At 33.9% G+C, this 17,482-nt stretch overlaps 1 protein-coding gene across 8 annotated transcripts in view; it reads right to left on the reverse strand.

Moving 5' to 3' along the window:
• Positions 1–17,256, reverse strand: part of col11a1a (collagen, type XI, alpha 1a) — a 106,652-nt gene extending 89,396 nt beyond the window's left edge. For 4 of the 8 annotated variants that reach the window (XM_088598359.1, XM_088598356.1, XM_088598364.1 and 1 more), the window contains exons 1-4: positions 16,845–17,256; positions 9,493–9,657; positions 8,047–8,260; positions 4,527–4,689 (exon numbers count right to left, since the gene is read on the reverse strand). In XM_088598359.1, the coding sequence (XP_088454485.1) occupies positions 4,527–4,689; positions 8,047–8,260; positions 9,493–9,657; positions 16,845–16,959 (657 nt within the window). In that variant the 5' untranslated portion in view covers positions 16,960–17,256. The remainder of the gene's footprint in view (positions 1–4,526; positions 4,690–8,046; positions 8,261–9,492; positions 9,658–16,844) is intronic. The other 4 variants (XM_088598362.1, XM_088598358.1, XM_088598361.1 and 1 more) reach the window with 1 other exon arrangement.
• Between the last annotated feature and the right edge of the window lie 226 nt (positions 17,257–17,482).

The following is a 17,482-nucleotide window of genomic DNA, read 5'->3' on the forward strand; positions in this document are numbered from 1 at the left end:
AAGAGAACTAAACATCCTCATCCAGAATTTTACTCAACAGAGACACATCTAGATTTGTATTCATTTTCAACAATAAATAGTAAATGGTCTAGAACCCAGGCTGAGCTCTCTTCTTTTCAAATCTGGTTGAGTACACAGACAAGACATTTTGAAACATAAGAGCAGATAACTGTGAAAAGGCATGTTTTTTGGATTTGTTTTAAATGGTCTTTCCATCCAAAGCCAGTAATTCTCAGCATTTTAAACAGCTGCTATTTTTAAGCATGATCATATTTTCCTACTTCCAAGCTATGGAGCAAATACAGATTTTTTACCTATTCATACAGTACTATCGCCAAAATTCAAGTCAGTTCAAATTACTTTACTGTATTTATCCCCCTGGGGATATGGATATATCCTCATATGGAGTGTTGCAGGCTGATCAAACTGCACTGTCTTTGCTCTCCCATTCAAAGAATTCATTAGGATTCACTGAGGATTCTTCCATGATTTAGCATCATGTTACAGTACATCTAAGATTTGGTACAGTAGTACACCCAAACCAAGTTTTCACACTGAGAACATTTCTTCTGTGAAAAATGCACCTTTGTAAAAGGAGAGAAGAGGGAAATCTACTAAAATATCAATGGAAAATTTGGTAAAATTAGGATAATTTTGTTGAACTCAAAGTGAAAGAGGTGTGTTGAGATGTAAAAAAAATATCAGTGTCTCACTGAAATGGTAATGATTCGGTCTTCAGCTGAGAATATTTTTGAAATGTTGAAGTGTACAAAACACAACACAAGAAAGGCTTCAAACAAAAGGAAGCCATTCAGCACATCTAAAATATTTATGTGTTAACTATAAACTGATCCAAGGTTCTCATCCAGCCATTTCATGAACAAATACAGGCTATCGGCTTCCATAACTTAGTTTACAACAAGTATATCCTAACATTCTGCTTGCATTTTTCACAAGCATCTTCATCAAGCTCTGCATGCATTTCCTTCTAAGCCTACTTCCTGCAATTGACAATTGACTCTCATGAGGCACTTTATGACATACAATATCATAGGTTCTGTAACGATAACTGCTGACTGAACCTTGTTTGCAGAACTATGTAAAGTTAATTAAGCAAGACTTACCTTTTCAAAATCCTGCCTGTCCTCTAAATCCCATTGCTATACAAATGATCTGTTAATTTAGTTCTAAAGATAATTTTCATACTAACCTTACATAGATATAAGACATATTGGTTTATAATTATTTGGTTCAATTTTGTTGACCTTTTTTTATTTATAGGTGCTATATTAGCATTTCCCAGTTAATTAGTATCACCTCTGAGTGACAGTTGGAAGACTTTTGTTAGTGGTCACTGAATAACACCATCGTTTTTCCCAAGTACAATTATTAGAATAACATCAGGCCTTAAGGCGTGAAGTGCTTGTAATATAGATTTTTTCTATTTATTATTATTTAATACAGCAGTCATTTTCCTCTCATCATTTAAAAGTTTCTCTATTATCTCTGAGACACTTTACTTCATCCTTTACAGTTTCTTCTGTAGTGAGCATTCAAAGTTTTCTTCATTTTTCTGTTTGTTTCAAAGAAAACATGTTCAAAATTGATCAGCAGACTCAATCTTTTAAGCCACTACACATTGCCATCAAGTCTGATTTATTCATAATGAGAACTTCTCATTAGTTCTAGGTTCTTCGTGATATTTTAACATAATTGTAAAGCCAATGTCTGGTTTTGTTCTTACTACTTCCAGCCTACAGACAGCTAACCTATGCATTGCACCAAATAGTAACCGTAGACTGTGGTGCTATTTTGAGCAATCAAAAATGGCTCAAGTCTGTTAGCTTGCCAAGCTTTGCTCGTGCAGTCTTTGTAATGTTTGGCTTGCTTGTCTTTCCAAGTACAGTATATTTTCATGAAAACACAAAGCTCTCAGAAAAAAAAGAGAAACATACAGTAATATAAAGCCATAGTTTAGACTGTGGCGTTAGTACACATTCTAGACTTTCTTAAATAGGTATTGAAGTTCAAAACTGGCGTCACTTTAGCTGTTAGACTTATGAACATTTTGTTTACCTTGGATAGCAAGTACGATTTTGGCGAATTTTAGGCTGTAATTATGTGGATGACAAACACATTTGCTGTGGTCTGAAAGTAATATAAAACTGCTGCCCACAGTCCCACTAACATTTAAGATGTCCCATACAACTTTCTCCTGCAGTAAATCAACTGCCATAATGTGCCACAGATTTGTTAATTATTTGGTATGTTCCTTACAGCACTCCAGAAAACAATCCAAAGTGGTTAAGGTCTTATCTTTCTATATTGCACAAGTACTATGGAAATAAGCACCCCTTTCTTGTTTCCTAAATACTGTATGTTTTTTTTAAAAGATAACAGCTCATGTCAATATAAAATCACACTAACATTCTTTCTCTCATAAAACTAATGAACCAAATCAAATAATTATTTGATTATATTACAAATAATGAAATATTTTTCTTTTGATTTTTCATAATGGCCTTAGACAAAGGTGTCACAGCAAGGGAATTTCTGTTATCTTTCTTTTAGTTCTTTCAGTTATCTAGGTATTTTTTAAAACTCTTTTGCTACCTCTGAATATTATTATTCATTTTCTAAAATCCTTTAAGCTTGTTAAATTGTATTTTTTTTATTTTCTTCTGTGGTGTTTAGAAAAAGAAGAGTCCTGTACAGACAATCAACAACAAAAACAACTGAAAAAATTAACCGAATTTGTAATAAACAGTTACAAACATAAACTTTTGGAAAACAAAAGGCAAACCAATAGTTGAACCAACTTGCTTCATTGCAATGGTACAGAAAACCTTAAACTCCCTTTATGATTTTGTTTAGGAGCAATCCAAGAGCCTTAGTGCTCGTCCTGCCTTAAGTAAGTTTAATTACAGGCTAAGGAGGGCAATCATGACAGGAAGTGAAGATTGAGAGGCTTAAAATCTACTGTTAAAGTTAAATACTAATGCTGAGAGGCCCTTCTACAACCTCACATTTGTGTCACACACAACCAAACGCCCTACAGTACAGGCTTCATTGTGTGGGCTTCATGTGTAGTATTAAAATGATTACTTTTGTTGATTGAAAATTCATCAGGCAGGGATATAGTTTAAGTAGCTGCTGTTTTCAGGTCTTTTTTTAGCTGAAGGCAAACATTTAAGACACAGCTCTTATTAATGTGCATTCCACAAAGATGCATCAAATTTCCCTGCAATATATTGTTAAGCTTCAATGTTGCTGAAAGCTTTTCCAATGTTCTGTTATAATTACCTTTGCACCTCTAGGACACTGGTAGGAATAAAAATGAATTTGAATATATATGGTTTCAAATAAACAAAGAACTGAGAACCCCTGGCAATGAAAACCCATGTCATAATTAAAGCTAGAAGAAACAAATCAAAAGGAAAAAAATAACATATAGTTGTACATACAGTAGAAGCATTTTTGTACCTAATTAGATATTTATGTCCTTATTTTCTGTTGTGAAAAACTGTATGACAAATACAAATAGCACATTGTACATAGGGAGACTTCCCACAACAGTTAGGCATTTAAACGTACAATCAAATATATAATACAATAATTAAAATAGCATCAGACAGGATAGAATGTATCATATAGTGCTATTTTAAGTATGTTAAGGAAAGGTTGGATGTAGTAATAATTACTAGCTCTTACTGGTTTTCAAAAACTTTGATTAGTGCTGTTGAAAATATTTTCACATCAAATTACAAGGTACATCCTTCTGTAGCCTGTGCTTCAGCCCAATATTATTTTGTTGCAAGAAATTAAATATGCACATACTGTATAGAAAATGAATATGGTAAATACCTGTCTCAGTTATATTTGCTATATACTGTATACTTTACCTTTTCGGTCTTTTTTTGTTTAAAAATTTGTTAATGTCTTTCAAATGAAGCTTTTTCCCCCAGAATAATCATTTTCAGAGTAACTACATCTACACTTTTTACAGGTCTATTAGAGGTTTACATAAATGGCAATATTTACTTACAAAAAGTCTTGAATAGAATAATACAAATTAACCAAAATAATATTATTTGGAATAAATACAGGCCTTTTAATTTAATAAGACCTGTTTGTTTTCACCCTATGTTCAGCTGTATCTTTTTAAATCAGTGGCTTTGGAAATGTATGCATTTATGTACAGTAATATGTGTTGTGCTACATTCTCTCTTAAACGTACTCTGTGAGAAAATAATGTCTAGGACATAGTGACATTGTTTTACATTTTCTAATTGGACTGCTGCCAAGAAGTACATCATGCTATAGTGTGTTTGGCAATTTTACAAGCATGATAGTGAATCTTCACTTTAGAATTATTAATCATTCTATTTCTGTCCATACAAGAAATATAACACAATACCATGTGGAAAATACATACTATAGATATGTACTGAAGTTTTCCACTGATGTTTTTTAGCTTAGGAACCTGCATATGTCTAATTAAGTTGAATAATTTAGTATTGCATTACCTCAAAGACTTCTTCATCGAGAATCCTGGTACCGAAAACAGTGATGCCTTCTGTGTTAATGACTGCATGGTCACTTCTGCCGAGTTGTTTTGTGATTTTCTTTTTACAGTCAACAATGAAGGTTACAGATTTCTTATGAACGCTGATAGCTACTCGATGCCACCTGTTCAAATTGAAAAGAAGAGGAAAACCATGCTCAAAAAACAAAACTCATGTAGCAGACGAAGAGTTAACAGGCAATGCATGTGAATCAAACACCTACCTCCCAGGCAGGTCAGGTTGTTACTACATTTAAATAATACATTCCAGGAGTGGTACACTGCATTCTTGCCCCCACTCTCTGGCCTTTGCAACACTGGATTAAACTCATTAAATAGAAAACCAAATCCTTCATCTGGGTTATTCAGTGTGACAGATACGATGCACATTGTAGGAAGTGTGTCACAAAGAGTTCCAGAGACCCATGTTTACATATAAGCCTTTGGATTATTATGTTATCAGAAATAAATCAAATTAGCAATTTAAAGAAAAAAAGAGTACCAGATAATGACTTCTCAGTGTCCCCAGAAGCAAAACAAATTGAGAGCTAAACTGTTTGGTGTTAATTTTTAAAGTATTTTAAATGATTGTTTCACGTGAAAAAGCTTTTCTAAAACATCCATAATAAATAGCCTGAATTTTCTGTAGTCGCATCCCATTTCCATCTCTGTATTTACAGGTATCCTGTTTTTAAAAATCATCGCTAACTTTAAAGCATTTCAATCACCATTACTCTAGAAAGTGCAATACACGTACAGTATAACTTCCCCTAAATTATCTAAAACATGATTAATTACTAACATCATCAAAGGGACACCAAAAGATATGTATCATTTTCAAAAAACATTTTCCTTTTGTAAAACACAAACCTATAGAGAAGCTAATAAATTATTTTATAATGCCTTCAATGTATAGATAGTAACACTGTAGTACGCCAGTATGGAAATGTGTCTTTATTTTATTTGTAGGTGTTTACATTATTGTTCAAGGCTGCAAAAGAACACGGTACCTGCTTTAAGATCTACAGCGGTCCAGGTGTGAGACTTTCAAAGCTCTTGAAATTACTGGCCATTGAACATAAGCTCACCAAAAGTCCCTGCTTGAACAGCCTCTAACAGTGTTCTTAAAAAAAATCACATTACAAGGAAATACAAAGCTTCCTTAAATATACTGTAATCTGCTTTTTGCGTTTGCACTCAGAAAGGTTACGATTTCTATGAAGCGTTTTTAAACTTTAAAATTATTTGAAAATAGAATCGCTCAAAGTTAGTGATGAGGAAATTATGAACTGAAACCTTCTGTTGTGTTCCATTAGGCTTTATTCAAATTTGGTTTGTCATGCTTAAAACTGAATCATGCACTAAAAACGTATGTTGGAAATTAAAACATGAATAACAAGTTGGCACTTCATTCCCAGCTTTGGTTGACAGAATTGACAGAATCTTGAATCTTGAGTTTTGAAGTTCTTGTTTAGAAGTTGTTTGCAGTGAACTATAAAACCCATTTAACTCAAAATGTTATAACAGCACTTCCAAATATTGATGGAAGGTTGTACTTTAGTTAATTTAGACAAACTCTTTTACTCTATTACTGGGAGAAAGCAGTTTGGTTGTATTAGACATTCAAATGAAATTTAGCCATTTTACAAAAACATGAGACACTTTGTGTATATTTTAGAAAGGCATCACTTGTTTTATATCCATAAATATTATTAAGATGTCAGAATGTTACAAAATCTCTAGATGACAATTGAAGACTGCTTCAGCGTGATGTTAAAATTACATTTTGGCTGTGACAACACTGTCAAGAATGTTTCAACACCCCCCAGCAGTTTTACAAATAGGCATTGCCACAGTGTTTTTTTACTAACATTCAGATTTTTATGATGCTACCATGCTACCACAACATTATTTGGTTAGCTAAGTAAACACTCTTTCATACCAACAGGACTAATATTATCACACATCTCTGTTTGTAAAATTATATAAGAAGCCTACCAAAATGCTGAATCCTATTTTTAGCAATACACAGTGTACTGCGTAGGGAATTATTAAATTTGATAATAATTTAAATGATCAGTGGCAATTTAGGCCTTCCCTTCCCTTTCCCTTCTCCTGGAATTCGGCCAGACAGTGAAACACTAAATTGCTCTACTGAGAGCATTAGTTCCTAGACAACAGGCAGCAATTATGTGTGCTCAGCTATAAGTGAGGTCAGATGGTCTCAGTCCTCAGGGTTATCAATATGATCGATTTGCTATTTGTTGTTTTGCAGAGTAGGACATTTTTATTTTTTAAAAGGATACATGACACATTACTATTTCAGTATGAAAAGGGCAGTCTTTGTATATAGTTTTAATATGTAAGACATTGATTTACAATAATATTTAAACTGTAAAGTGAGATCTCTGTATTTACTATTTCATGGCTTATTGGCCATCAATCAATAATATTAAAACAGCATTGATTTAATGGATTTTAATATTGATCTTTTTTCTTATGGGAAAAAATGCAATCATTTGAAAAGACTACATGAATGCCACTGCCTGCAGAGTAACTTTTTTTAAAATCTGAGTAGAGTCACACCTATATCGCAACTGCAAGGCTGGAGTGTACCAATGATATGCATTCTAAACCCATTCTAGTCTGGAAAATATATTTTTCCAAAACTGTTCAACTACTCTTGCCAAAAAGAGGTTCAGGTAAATGTAAGATTTAATGAAAACACTTAATGTATTTTATGTTATTCACAAAAAAGAGCATTGTACATTTAATAAGACTATAAAAAAAACAATATGTATATGTGGATACAATAACAATCGCTTCTATTTGTTTGGTTACTGGTGTGCATTACAAAGCTGCTCCTTAGAGTGAAAACAAGCTTACAACACCCAGTTAGTAACCATCAGCTAATGAGATAAGAGCCTCTCTTACCGTGATTCACAGGTTTTCTTTGAAATATCTCATCAGTAAAATCACTGAATGGCAAACTGTAATTTGCATATAATCTATTTACTATTTTAAAAACTGTAATAGGATGGTGTTAGCTTTTCCGTTTTCTGTTTCAAAACCCCTTTAATTGTACATCAACGGTTATTCCAAACATGAGAATCTGCTTTTGCCTAGCTTTGTGAGATAAGAGTTTACTTAAAATAGTCGGCAACCAAATCCAGCACCTGATTCCAAAGACAGCACAAAGAGCATCTAAAGGCACAGGAATCACAAAGCAGCAGTCATCAACTTCAATGACAGATGGTTCATTTGCTACCATGAAATTAATATGAACTACACTGCTTATTACTGCATCACCTGTATATTGTAAAAACACTTCATGAACAGCATTATAAAGAGATTGTAGAAAACAAGCTTAAGAACTTCACAACAGTACAGTAGGGCTTGACGCCTGTAAATCTTTTTTGAGAAATCAATAATAGGAAAAAGTAGTTTAAAATGAATGGTTTGTTTTGTTTTCCTTCACTTACTTTCCATCAGCCAGATTTAAAGTCCTGAACAAAGGATAATCCTCAGGGGCAGGTTTGCCGAATTGATCCTCGTACAAGAACACTGGGGATCTTCCCACTTCTACTCCGAGCTGCTGAATTCCTTGCTCATTGTACACTGACAGTAAGAAGGATTGTAACCCAGCCTTGGGCCTAATTGTTGTTAGGATAGAGAAATCTTCAGGGAACACTCCTCCTATTGCATAGAAAGAGTAATTTTAAAAAATGTTAGATTGGCAGAAGGCTCTTTAAATGCAAAACACGCAGATTGAATGTTGCACATTGAAAAGATCTACCAAATGATTCACTATTACAAACACTAATGGAGCTTAATTCATATTAAAAGTAAATGGAAAAAGAAGATTCTTTGTCATGATGTGATTAAAAGTCCAAAATAAACCAGCTTAATGTATTTCAAAATGAAAGCCAGGTTTAGAAAAGGAAAGAATAACAACGCATTGTGTGTCTACTTCTCTTGGTATTCTAGGGTAGAATATTTTGAATACGATCTACATACTATATTCTGAATAATTAGCTAAGTAAATGTTCATACACTGTGGAAGCCTCTGTGCTCTTTTCTTTCAACATATACAGTACAAAAATGACTGCAAGACATATTTAATGATAACAAAACATAATAATACAATTCAGACATTGAGCACATAATGTTCCAAGGCCTTTTCAATTTTGCTTAACTGTGTGTTATATTTGTTATCTTGAATGTCGTTTTCCATTGCATTACAACCAATTATCAAAACATATATTCATTTAAAAACTGCCTGTTATACATTAAGTTTAAAATCTGTTTCTCCAATCTATAAATAGAAAGATTTTATTTTTAATGTCTGCTTTTGAATGATCAAGAGCTTCCAAAACTTTTTTTATCACTCATAACAATACATACTTAAATGTGCATTCAAACTTAAAAATCATCAGAAGGAATGATTGCTACATAATAACTGCATTTTATGTAATAACTGCCATTTTGGAATTCTTCATTGGATGGGCATTTCTTTCTTTCCTAAATTCCCTCTACCCTTGATAGTTGGTATATCCCTTTCCAAAATGAATGGTTCTTTAGACTGTAGTAAACCGCTTCAAAGATATTGTTTTGAAAACATTTCCTTCCCTGAAGAAAATAATATAGCTAGTTTATAGAAAGCTAGTTTCTTATTTAAGCAAAAGGCATGGCACCTTTTAAAGTTTTAGTCTCAAAAGAAAATACTGCTCAGTTGTAGCAAGTACTTCTTGCCAATTTCAATCTTTTTGAAGTATAGCACTGAAACACTCACAATATGTTATGTTAAATAAAATAAAACCTTATCCTTAAATTACTTCTTAGATTACAATAAATAATCAAATATGTATTATTATTACTGAGCAAAACAAATCCCAAAAGGACAGATAATACAGTAATGTCTTACTTACCTGGAAATAGCTGCTTTGTTGGGGCACTGATTTGTGCTTGTTTTCCGACACTGTAGGCTGTGTCTGGTTGTGAGTCTCTTCTATTTGTGCAGAACCCTGATGTTTTCCTTACTCCTTCGGGGCTATTATGAAATTCTAATACTTTAAGCACATCAACTGGATCAGCTGTATGAAAAAAGCACAGAAATATACACACTTTATCTCTGTTTCACTCTAATGGGTTCACAAATTATATAACAGTCTATACTGATTTCAAAAGGGGGACTGTGGTAGTGTGAACCCTGAAAAGGAAGAAGCAGAGGTTAATTCCATGCTGAAATGTAGAAAGCAAAAATCTGCGTGTGTTCTTTAGGAGTGTTCTCCAGATGAAATGTTGTTAGTCCTTCTTTCAACACGAAAGTAACCTCTTTGGGTTAATTTAACAATTTTAAGGACTTAATGATTTATTACCTTTAGATTAAAAATGCAAACTTTACAACTGAGATCTTTAACATTATCTTTAAGTGATACTAAGCACTGTATTGACGACATGATTACATATTTTGTTAATCTGCAAATGGAGTTTACAATGTTCAGGAAGCAGATAAGTCCTTCTTATAAGCAATTATCTGCTCCCTCCTCAATATAAATAAGAGTCACTAGACTTTCCTTTCCAGCATTCAGGAGTCAGTAACACTTCACTAGTCCCATCTTCATTGCCCTTACAGCTGCCCCTGGGCTCATCTCAGTCAAAGTGGGGGAGGGGACACACTTCCCCTTATCCAGATGGTCAGGTTTTTAGCTCTTTAGACAAGCAGGTTAAAGCCAAAGACAAAATCTAAGAATCTTCCATCACTACCTCCATGAGGTCAATAAACATTCTCTCAATAGTGATTGCTATTGAGATAGATCTATTATTACCAGAAAACATACCCTTTTGTGTATAAAAAATCCTCTTAGCAGAACCATTCTTAAGAGTGCAAGATTGCTTTTTAGGTAATATAGGTATGATCTATTACATCACACAGAATTTGTAACTATGCATAAGAGTCTTACTAAGGGACCTAAAGCACTACAGTCAGCTTCCTCATAGTATTTGCATATAAAAAACAAATTAAACACAATTTCTTTTTGTCATAAAAACAAACAAAAATATCTTATTGGAGGGAAACAGCTTTAGAAAAACTTCTTTTGAAACACATTTCCTCTTGGCCCTCTGTACTTTGTTAGCATGCGACAACTTACAAAATTGTCATTACAGACTGAGCACTTGTATTTTATGAGAAACATAAGTAATAGGCCTGTAAAGATGAAAAGACTATTGCTGCTGGTGTAATTGGGGACCCTGCTTCTCTGCTAATCGAAATCAAAACATTCTGGAATAAAAGCATATGGTATCACTCATTGATGTTGTGGATCTAAATTGGAATGAAAGGACTTAAGGTTTATAATGGACACAACGGTCTCATCTTCTTTAGATAAGGTGTCAGAAACAGTGTTTAACATAAAAAGAGGAAAAGAAAGCTAGATCTAAAGGACTTTAGGATGAGTTAGGTAAATGTATCAAAATTATGATTTTAGACGCAAATGTAGAATAATAATATATTTCGAATATAATAATACGAAAATACTTTTACCTGAACCTTCTTATCTAGGCATTATGTTCTTTAATACTACAAACCACATTGTCAAATTGAGTTTCCATGAGATATTATACAATGTAGGTGAATACTCAATAGTGAGTGTTTACTATATATTTGTTTTTATGATGATAAGTCTGACTTTTAACATCATTCATGTGTGACGTGTATGTGAAATAGGCATGTCTATGTTGAGTTTTGCAGTCCAATCTCAGATAGCAAGGAATAAGCTACCAAATGTGCTCATTTCTGCATTAATAACACTTCATGAAAATGTAAAAGTAAAATGTGTTACATATAGGCAACTTAAGCAGAAAATCATAATTATTTAAAGCTTATGTAAGGGAATACAGTATTTTAGACTTGCTTTAGTCACATTTTAAGAAACCTAATTTAACATAATTAGTGTATATTATAACATCTTAAATGACAAATAAACTATTTATCATGCTTAAATAACTTAAATAAGGAAACCATGTTGTCAACTATACATCATGGAAAAACAATCTCTAGGAAGGAAATATGGCAAACCAAAATGTGGTCAAAGTTAGGTCTCAGTGGTCATAGTAAAAGTATTCTCCTTCATAAGGACTGCAGAACACTGTCTAAATACCATATGCAACCAAGCAAGACTAACAGCAATTCTGGGGGGCACATACAATGGATATAGCATCCACAGCAGAAACACAATATGGTGAGCTCTTAAACACTTGATGAGGGAGAGGAACTCAGCTAAAAAACTTGATTCTGTCTTTTTTCTGACAGGCTATAGAAAATACATAGTCTCCTATATCCAACAAACTTTTCTTTGTCAAGAAACCAAAATTTAGCAGACAGTTACATTAAATAAATACAGGGAAATTCTTTCCATATAAAAGAAGTGGCTCCAGGAAAGATTTTAACAGTAGACAGCTTGATTATACAAGTGACAGCTAAAAGTAGCTCATTGAATCTAGCTCAGCACTCCATGTGTGTGTTGGCATACAAAGTGTATCTTAGGGTTTTGCTTCCTTCCTTATGCATACTACACACAATATCTGCATGGCATTGCAATTTTCTACTGTATGGTGTTCTTTGCATGTACTGTACCATTTTATCTAAAAATGAAGTTGGGTTGCCTTTTTAATACAAGTAACTTTAACTTTAAAACTTTAAATTTAAAAATGCAGTTGCATGTTAGATTCACAAGGGTCAGCACCATATTTGTGAAAACTCCTCTAAGAAGTAAGACAAAAATTGATTTTACAGAATGAAAAAAAAACAAATGGTTTAAAGGTGTATTGAAAAGAAAATGCAAAACCATGAAGGAAATGACATCTAATGAACAACAAAGCCTATGGTATATGAGTCTATGTAACACTAATGTTAAGATAATAGGATAATTATTTGTTTAAATACTTTATAAATATATACATGTATTAATCAAATCTGTTGAGACAAGGTGTAACTATATTTTAAAAACGAATTCCATTTGGCACATACAGTATAACTAAGTGTTTCCATAATTATCTTTAGCCACTTCTGATCTAGCTAGTTACGAATCTGCATGACTTTCTCAGGAACCCATGTGAAGGAATACTCCAGATAAACTATGGGTAAGCTGATTTTAATAATCTATGTTTTATTACTAATATATCATGGCAAATAAACCAGGTAGTTTCAATCTATTCTTGTTGCACAACATGGTGTTAGATCCACAGACTGCTCTCTGAAGTATTATTTGTATGCATATTGAATGAATTAGAATTCTGGCACTTGCAACATTTTAGCCTCTACTCTTCAGACCTTCGGTAATGCACATGTGATAAAACATATGTATTGAGAGTTCTCTTGACACCAGGACAAATCTCCCAAACTATAACTGAAATGTCCTTAATTAAAATTCTTCTAATCTGGGCTTTGCACAAAGCTAAAAGCAGTTACTAAAGGCTTCGAAACACCACATTCCCAGAGCTGAAAACACAATCATGACCCTTTAAATCATTGAACGGCAAAGGCTTGTCACATCTATTATTCCCTCTCTTGAAGGAAACCTCTTTTTGTTGGCTAGTTTGTGTGCTTACTGAACATGTCCTGCCTAAGGAGACCATTGTAACTCATTATTGCTTATGTGTAACAAAAAGTAAAAAAAGAAAGAAATGGCCAATTACATGTGCAAATAATATTTATCAATGTTTAAACCGTATCAACAAGTGAACTCCAAGAAAACCTCCTATTTTCTAAAAAACACCAAGCTAAAGAGACATTTATGTTATCAACCGTATATATGATAAATATTTGAAGCTAATCATTTCTTTAAACCAAAGTAAGGACTTCTTTGTGAGATACAAAATGCCTCTCTGCATACCAGCAGGCCTTCTATGTATTCCAGATGTGCAAATCTGGCCAGGGTATGACCTTATCATGTAGGTGCCAGAAAACAGCAGTAGTCTGAATCCTTTCAAACACCACAGAAGAGCACACAACTCTTAAAATACTGCACCTGATGAAAGAATGATATATTGCCTTTGCTTTTGCATAAATAAAGTGCCACCTATTTACAAATAACAGCTGTAGAATATATGCAAAATAAAAGGTGCATTAAAAACAAGTCAAAATGGAGAGAGCAGAGCAGTAAATGCAAAGTAGAGGGGGGCTAATGCACAGACATTTAAACATTAATAGTTTTCCTGATCTCTAAAGAGGCCCATTTCCAGCATTACACATTACATTTTTTTTAAATACAATAATTTGTTTAGGGAAGGAAAACATTTTATCAGCCTCAATATAAAGATTTAAAGCCCTTCAGGTTTACAGGTAAATCTACAATGCATCATTAAAGGGTATTGCATTGTCTGAGGAAGTACATATTATATGTGGGCCATCTCCTTGTACAATCGTACACAAAACTAAAACAGGTAAAAGTCGGTAGCTGTGTACCTTTGTTATTTCATATATCGGCATTGGCAGAGTACTGCGTAAAAAGAAAGGACCTTTTCACCTGCAGATCCCTGGGACTCAAATAATCTATTCATCCACAATCCTTCTTCTCTGAAAGCACTGTGACACACTCAGACTTTAAACAAGGACGTATTATGCTTGGAATCACAGCATTAACACATCCACTGATCATTTTGAATTCTCTTTCAATATCATTCTCATACTTTGACTTAGTATGAACAGTCAAAGAATAAATCCAATGATCATATCACAAAACTACTTACTTAATGTATGAAGTACTACTGTATTAAAGGTTGACAAGTCACAACTTCCAAATTAACAGTTGTAAATCACACTATAATTGCTCATTTACATTGTACCAGACATTCACAAGACATGGGATGTTCAAGTATCATGTCTACATGAGTCCAATAAATCACATACATATGATTTATATATGAAAAATGAATGCAGTACAAAATGTATTCCTAAATTTGCATGCCCTTAGTATGCTAGACTGTATATAACTTCAGTACTCTTCTGAAAAGCAAGTATTTAATCCAGAATCCAAATAAGCAGAACCATTAGAGTTTGGAAATACTGTGTCTGTGCATTTAACACTCAAGGCAGAAACTCACAGATTTTTTTTTAATACACAATAGGATTTAGTGAGAGAGTATACATTAAAAGTGGCAAGGCCACGTGTAAAGTTAAATACATAAATGTGTTATTTCCCCAAATCTGTGGTTTTCAAAGAAAAACATTTTTTTCCACATAAAACATGTCTGGATCTACATTTAAACTAATTATTTTGCTTTTTGAACTACAACCAGTAGGTACTTGCTAAACAATGTTACATTGCCTAAAACTGTTCCCTACAGTGATAAGTGATTAATTTGTAATCCATTTTTAAAGTAAAGGCCTTCATTACCTAAAATAATCAAACCATTATTTCTTAAATTTCCTGACTCACAAAATCCATCATGACTTGCAGACATCTGAATGCACCTAATATAACAAATTTCAGGACATCGGTACTTACTGTATGACTCAGACACAATTAAGAAACAAGCTTAGGCCCCCATAGCTGCCTGCTCTTTGAAGCCTTTAAAATAATAGGGAAGTGCAATGTAGACAAACACTAAATAACTGCTTAGCTCTCTATGTGGGATATTTGCAGTCTCTGGGTGTACAAGATTCTAAAAAATAGCATTCCCACAACAGCCTTCAGGTATGCTATAAATCAGTCACTTTATTCTTCTTTACTAACTTTAACACTTTAAATCAACCCAAAACTATACCAAAGTGTGCTCTGGGCTTCAGTGAGAACTAGGTCAGTATGGTGAAAGGGTATTTTTCAGTTTGTAACAGTTCATGCTTTAAGTCTGTCATACAGTATATAATTTTACTACATTTTGACACCAGTATCTTTCACATTGTTAGGATGCCTAATCCAATTTTTGGGAATAACTGGAAAATAAATAAGTAGTTTTACAAATTCCATATACAGTACAGTAGATTATATGTACTGTACTGTAGAACCAGTTAAACTAGCATCAAGTATTTCTTAACTTTGGGAGAGCAGATGGATTCTCAGTGCCAGTTTCTTTTCCAATAGTTGAACACTAAAAAAATTCAGAAGTTACGACAAAGGAAGGGATGTGAACTAGAGCTCGAAAAAAATAGCACTGATTATCACGCCCTCGAATCAAGTTTCGTGACAACAGTACTTGTCTGAGGATACAAAAATATGTGTACAATACATCGTGCCACTTAGACGCAGCAGCTCTCCACACATACCGAAGAATACATGAGTTAAAATAATAATTGAGTTCAATTTAAAAAAAATCAAATCAAAGTGGATTTTAAGCAATATGTATAACAGCACATGTAAAATACATTGGCGATTTTACATTAAGCAAAAAGTAATCTCGGTGTAAAATTACTTAAAAGACAGACTAAAAACAAAAAAAATCAACAATGAAACTCGAGATCCACATTAGGAGGAAAAGGATCATTAGGGGATCTTCAGTAGTACTTAAATATTTCATCCCCTTAAGTCATGAATATAGCTGACTGGCACCTCTCTCGAGGCTGCAGAATTCTTTACCAAACTGTGAGGCTGCAATCTTCAACCCTGTGGAATTCCACCCTGCTAACCGTGTCCACACACACCTAACGGACCACCAGTTCAAACAAAGGACTTCTTCTTGACAAATTTCTTAAAGCAGTTTTAAAGAGAACGCATTCTTTCTTTCGGGTACATCCACAGCATCGTAACTGCACGTTCAAAGCGTGCATTTAAGCGTTCATATAAAAATAGCAAGTTAAAAACCATATCGTTTTCCAAGACTTCACGACCGAGTCGATCAAAAATCTTAACGGGAAAAAGAAGTTAAACAATTTACCTAAAATATGTTTAACTAAGTTCAATATTATTTACGGTTTTGTAGTCACAAAAAGGAAACAAAATTGCACTTTGGAGTAACGCTAACTAATCCAATGTGTATTGATCCCATGTACATTTTATACTGTACATATTGAACTAAGGTTGAAACGTATATTGGCACTGCTTATACTGTGTTAATCGATAATGCTAGCTTGTACAGTATAGAACTGATTGATTTGTCCACTATAAATGTGAAGGAATAAATTATGGTTAAGGGAACATTGCAATTCTAAAAACATGGAATTCCATAATCATATGAGGTCAGGCAAAGCAAGTCATTTTTGTTGTCAGAATTGGTGCCTTCAGTTTACTGACAGTGCCTAAAACTTTCCCATAAACTTTTTTTTTTCCCTGCCATTTCTTACCTGCTCTGACATTTGCAGCCAGCAGAACGAAAGTAAAAGTGATGAATGTGGTTAAAGTGGAGTCCAGCAGCCACCTTTTCGTTTTCCACCTTGTGGACCACCTTTGCATCTCCATGATCGGCGCCCACAACTGTGAACAAAACGGGGCGGCTTCAACTTATACGAATTTCAGTCCCTTCCACAATCCCAAATGTGATTTATCTGTTCTACAAAGCCATAAGTGAAAAGCAATGTTTTTTCTTCGCACAGCCACTCCAGGCCCCTCCGATCTTCCCTTCCCTGTGCCCTGCCTTCAGACTGAAGGTATTTGGGCTTTAATCAAAATGCAAAGACCATCCGATCCCCCTAAAGCCACACCGTCAGGAGGGCTGGGCAAGCACCGCAAACCAGACCCACGATCACAGCAAAATGACAAGGAAAAAAACCTCCAGTTAGCAAATCACCGGTCTTAAAATCTGCATTGGGATCCTCCCATCGGTTTTAGACCGCTTGCCAAGTCTCCCTCCTCTGCTTTCCAAAAAACTCCATCAATTTTCTTGGAGTAGTTTGGGAATGAAAGGAATGACAGGAGAGTGCGACAGTGAATAGCCATGTAAGCAGTCTATGGTGTTTGTCTATATCCTGAATAAGCACGCAGT

Source organism: Lepisosteus platostomus, chromosome 11, assembly GCF_059453375.1.
Source record: "Lepisosteus platostomus isolate fLepPlt1 chromosome 11, fLepPlt1.hap1, whole genome shotgun sequence".
Classification (NCBI taxonomy): domain Eukaryota; kingdom Metazoa; phylum Chordata; class Actinopteri; order Semionotiformes; family Lepisosteidae; genus Lepisosteus; species Lepisosteus platostomus.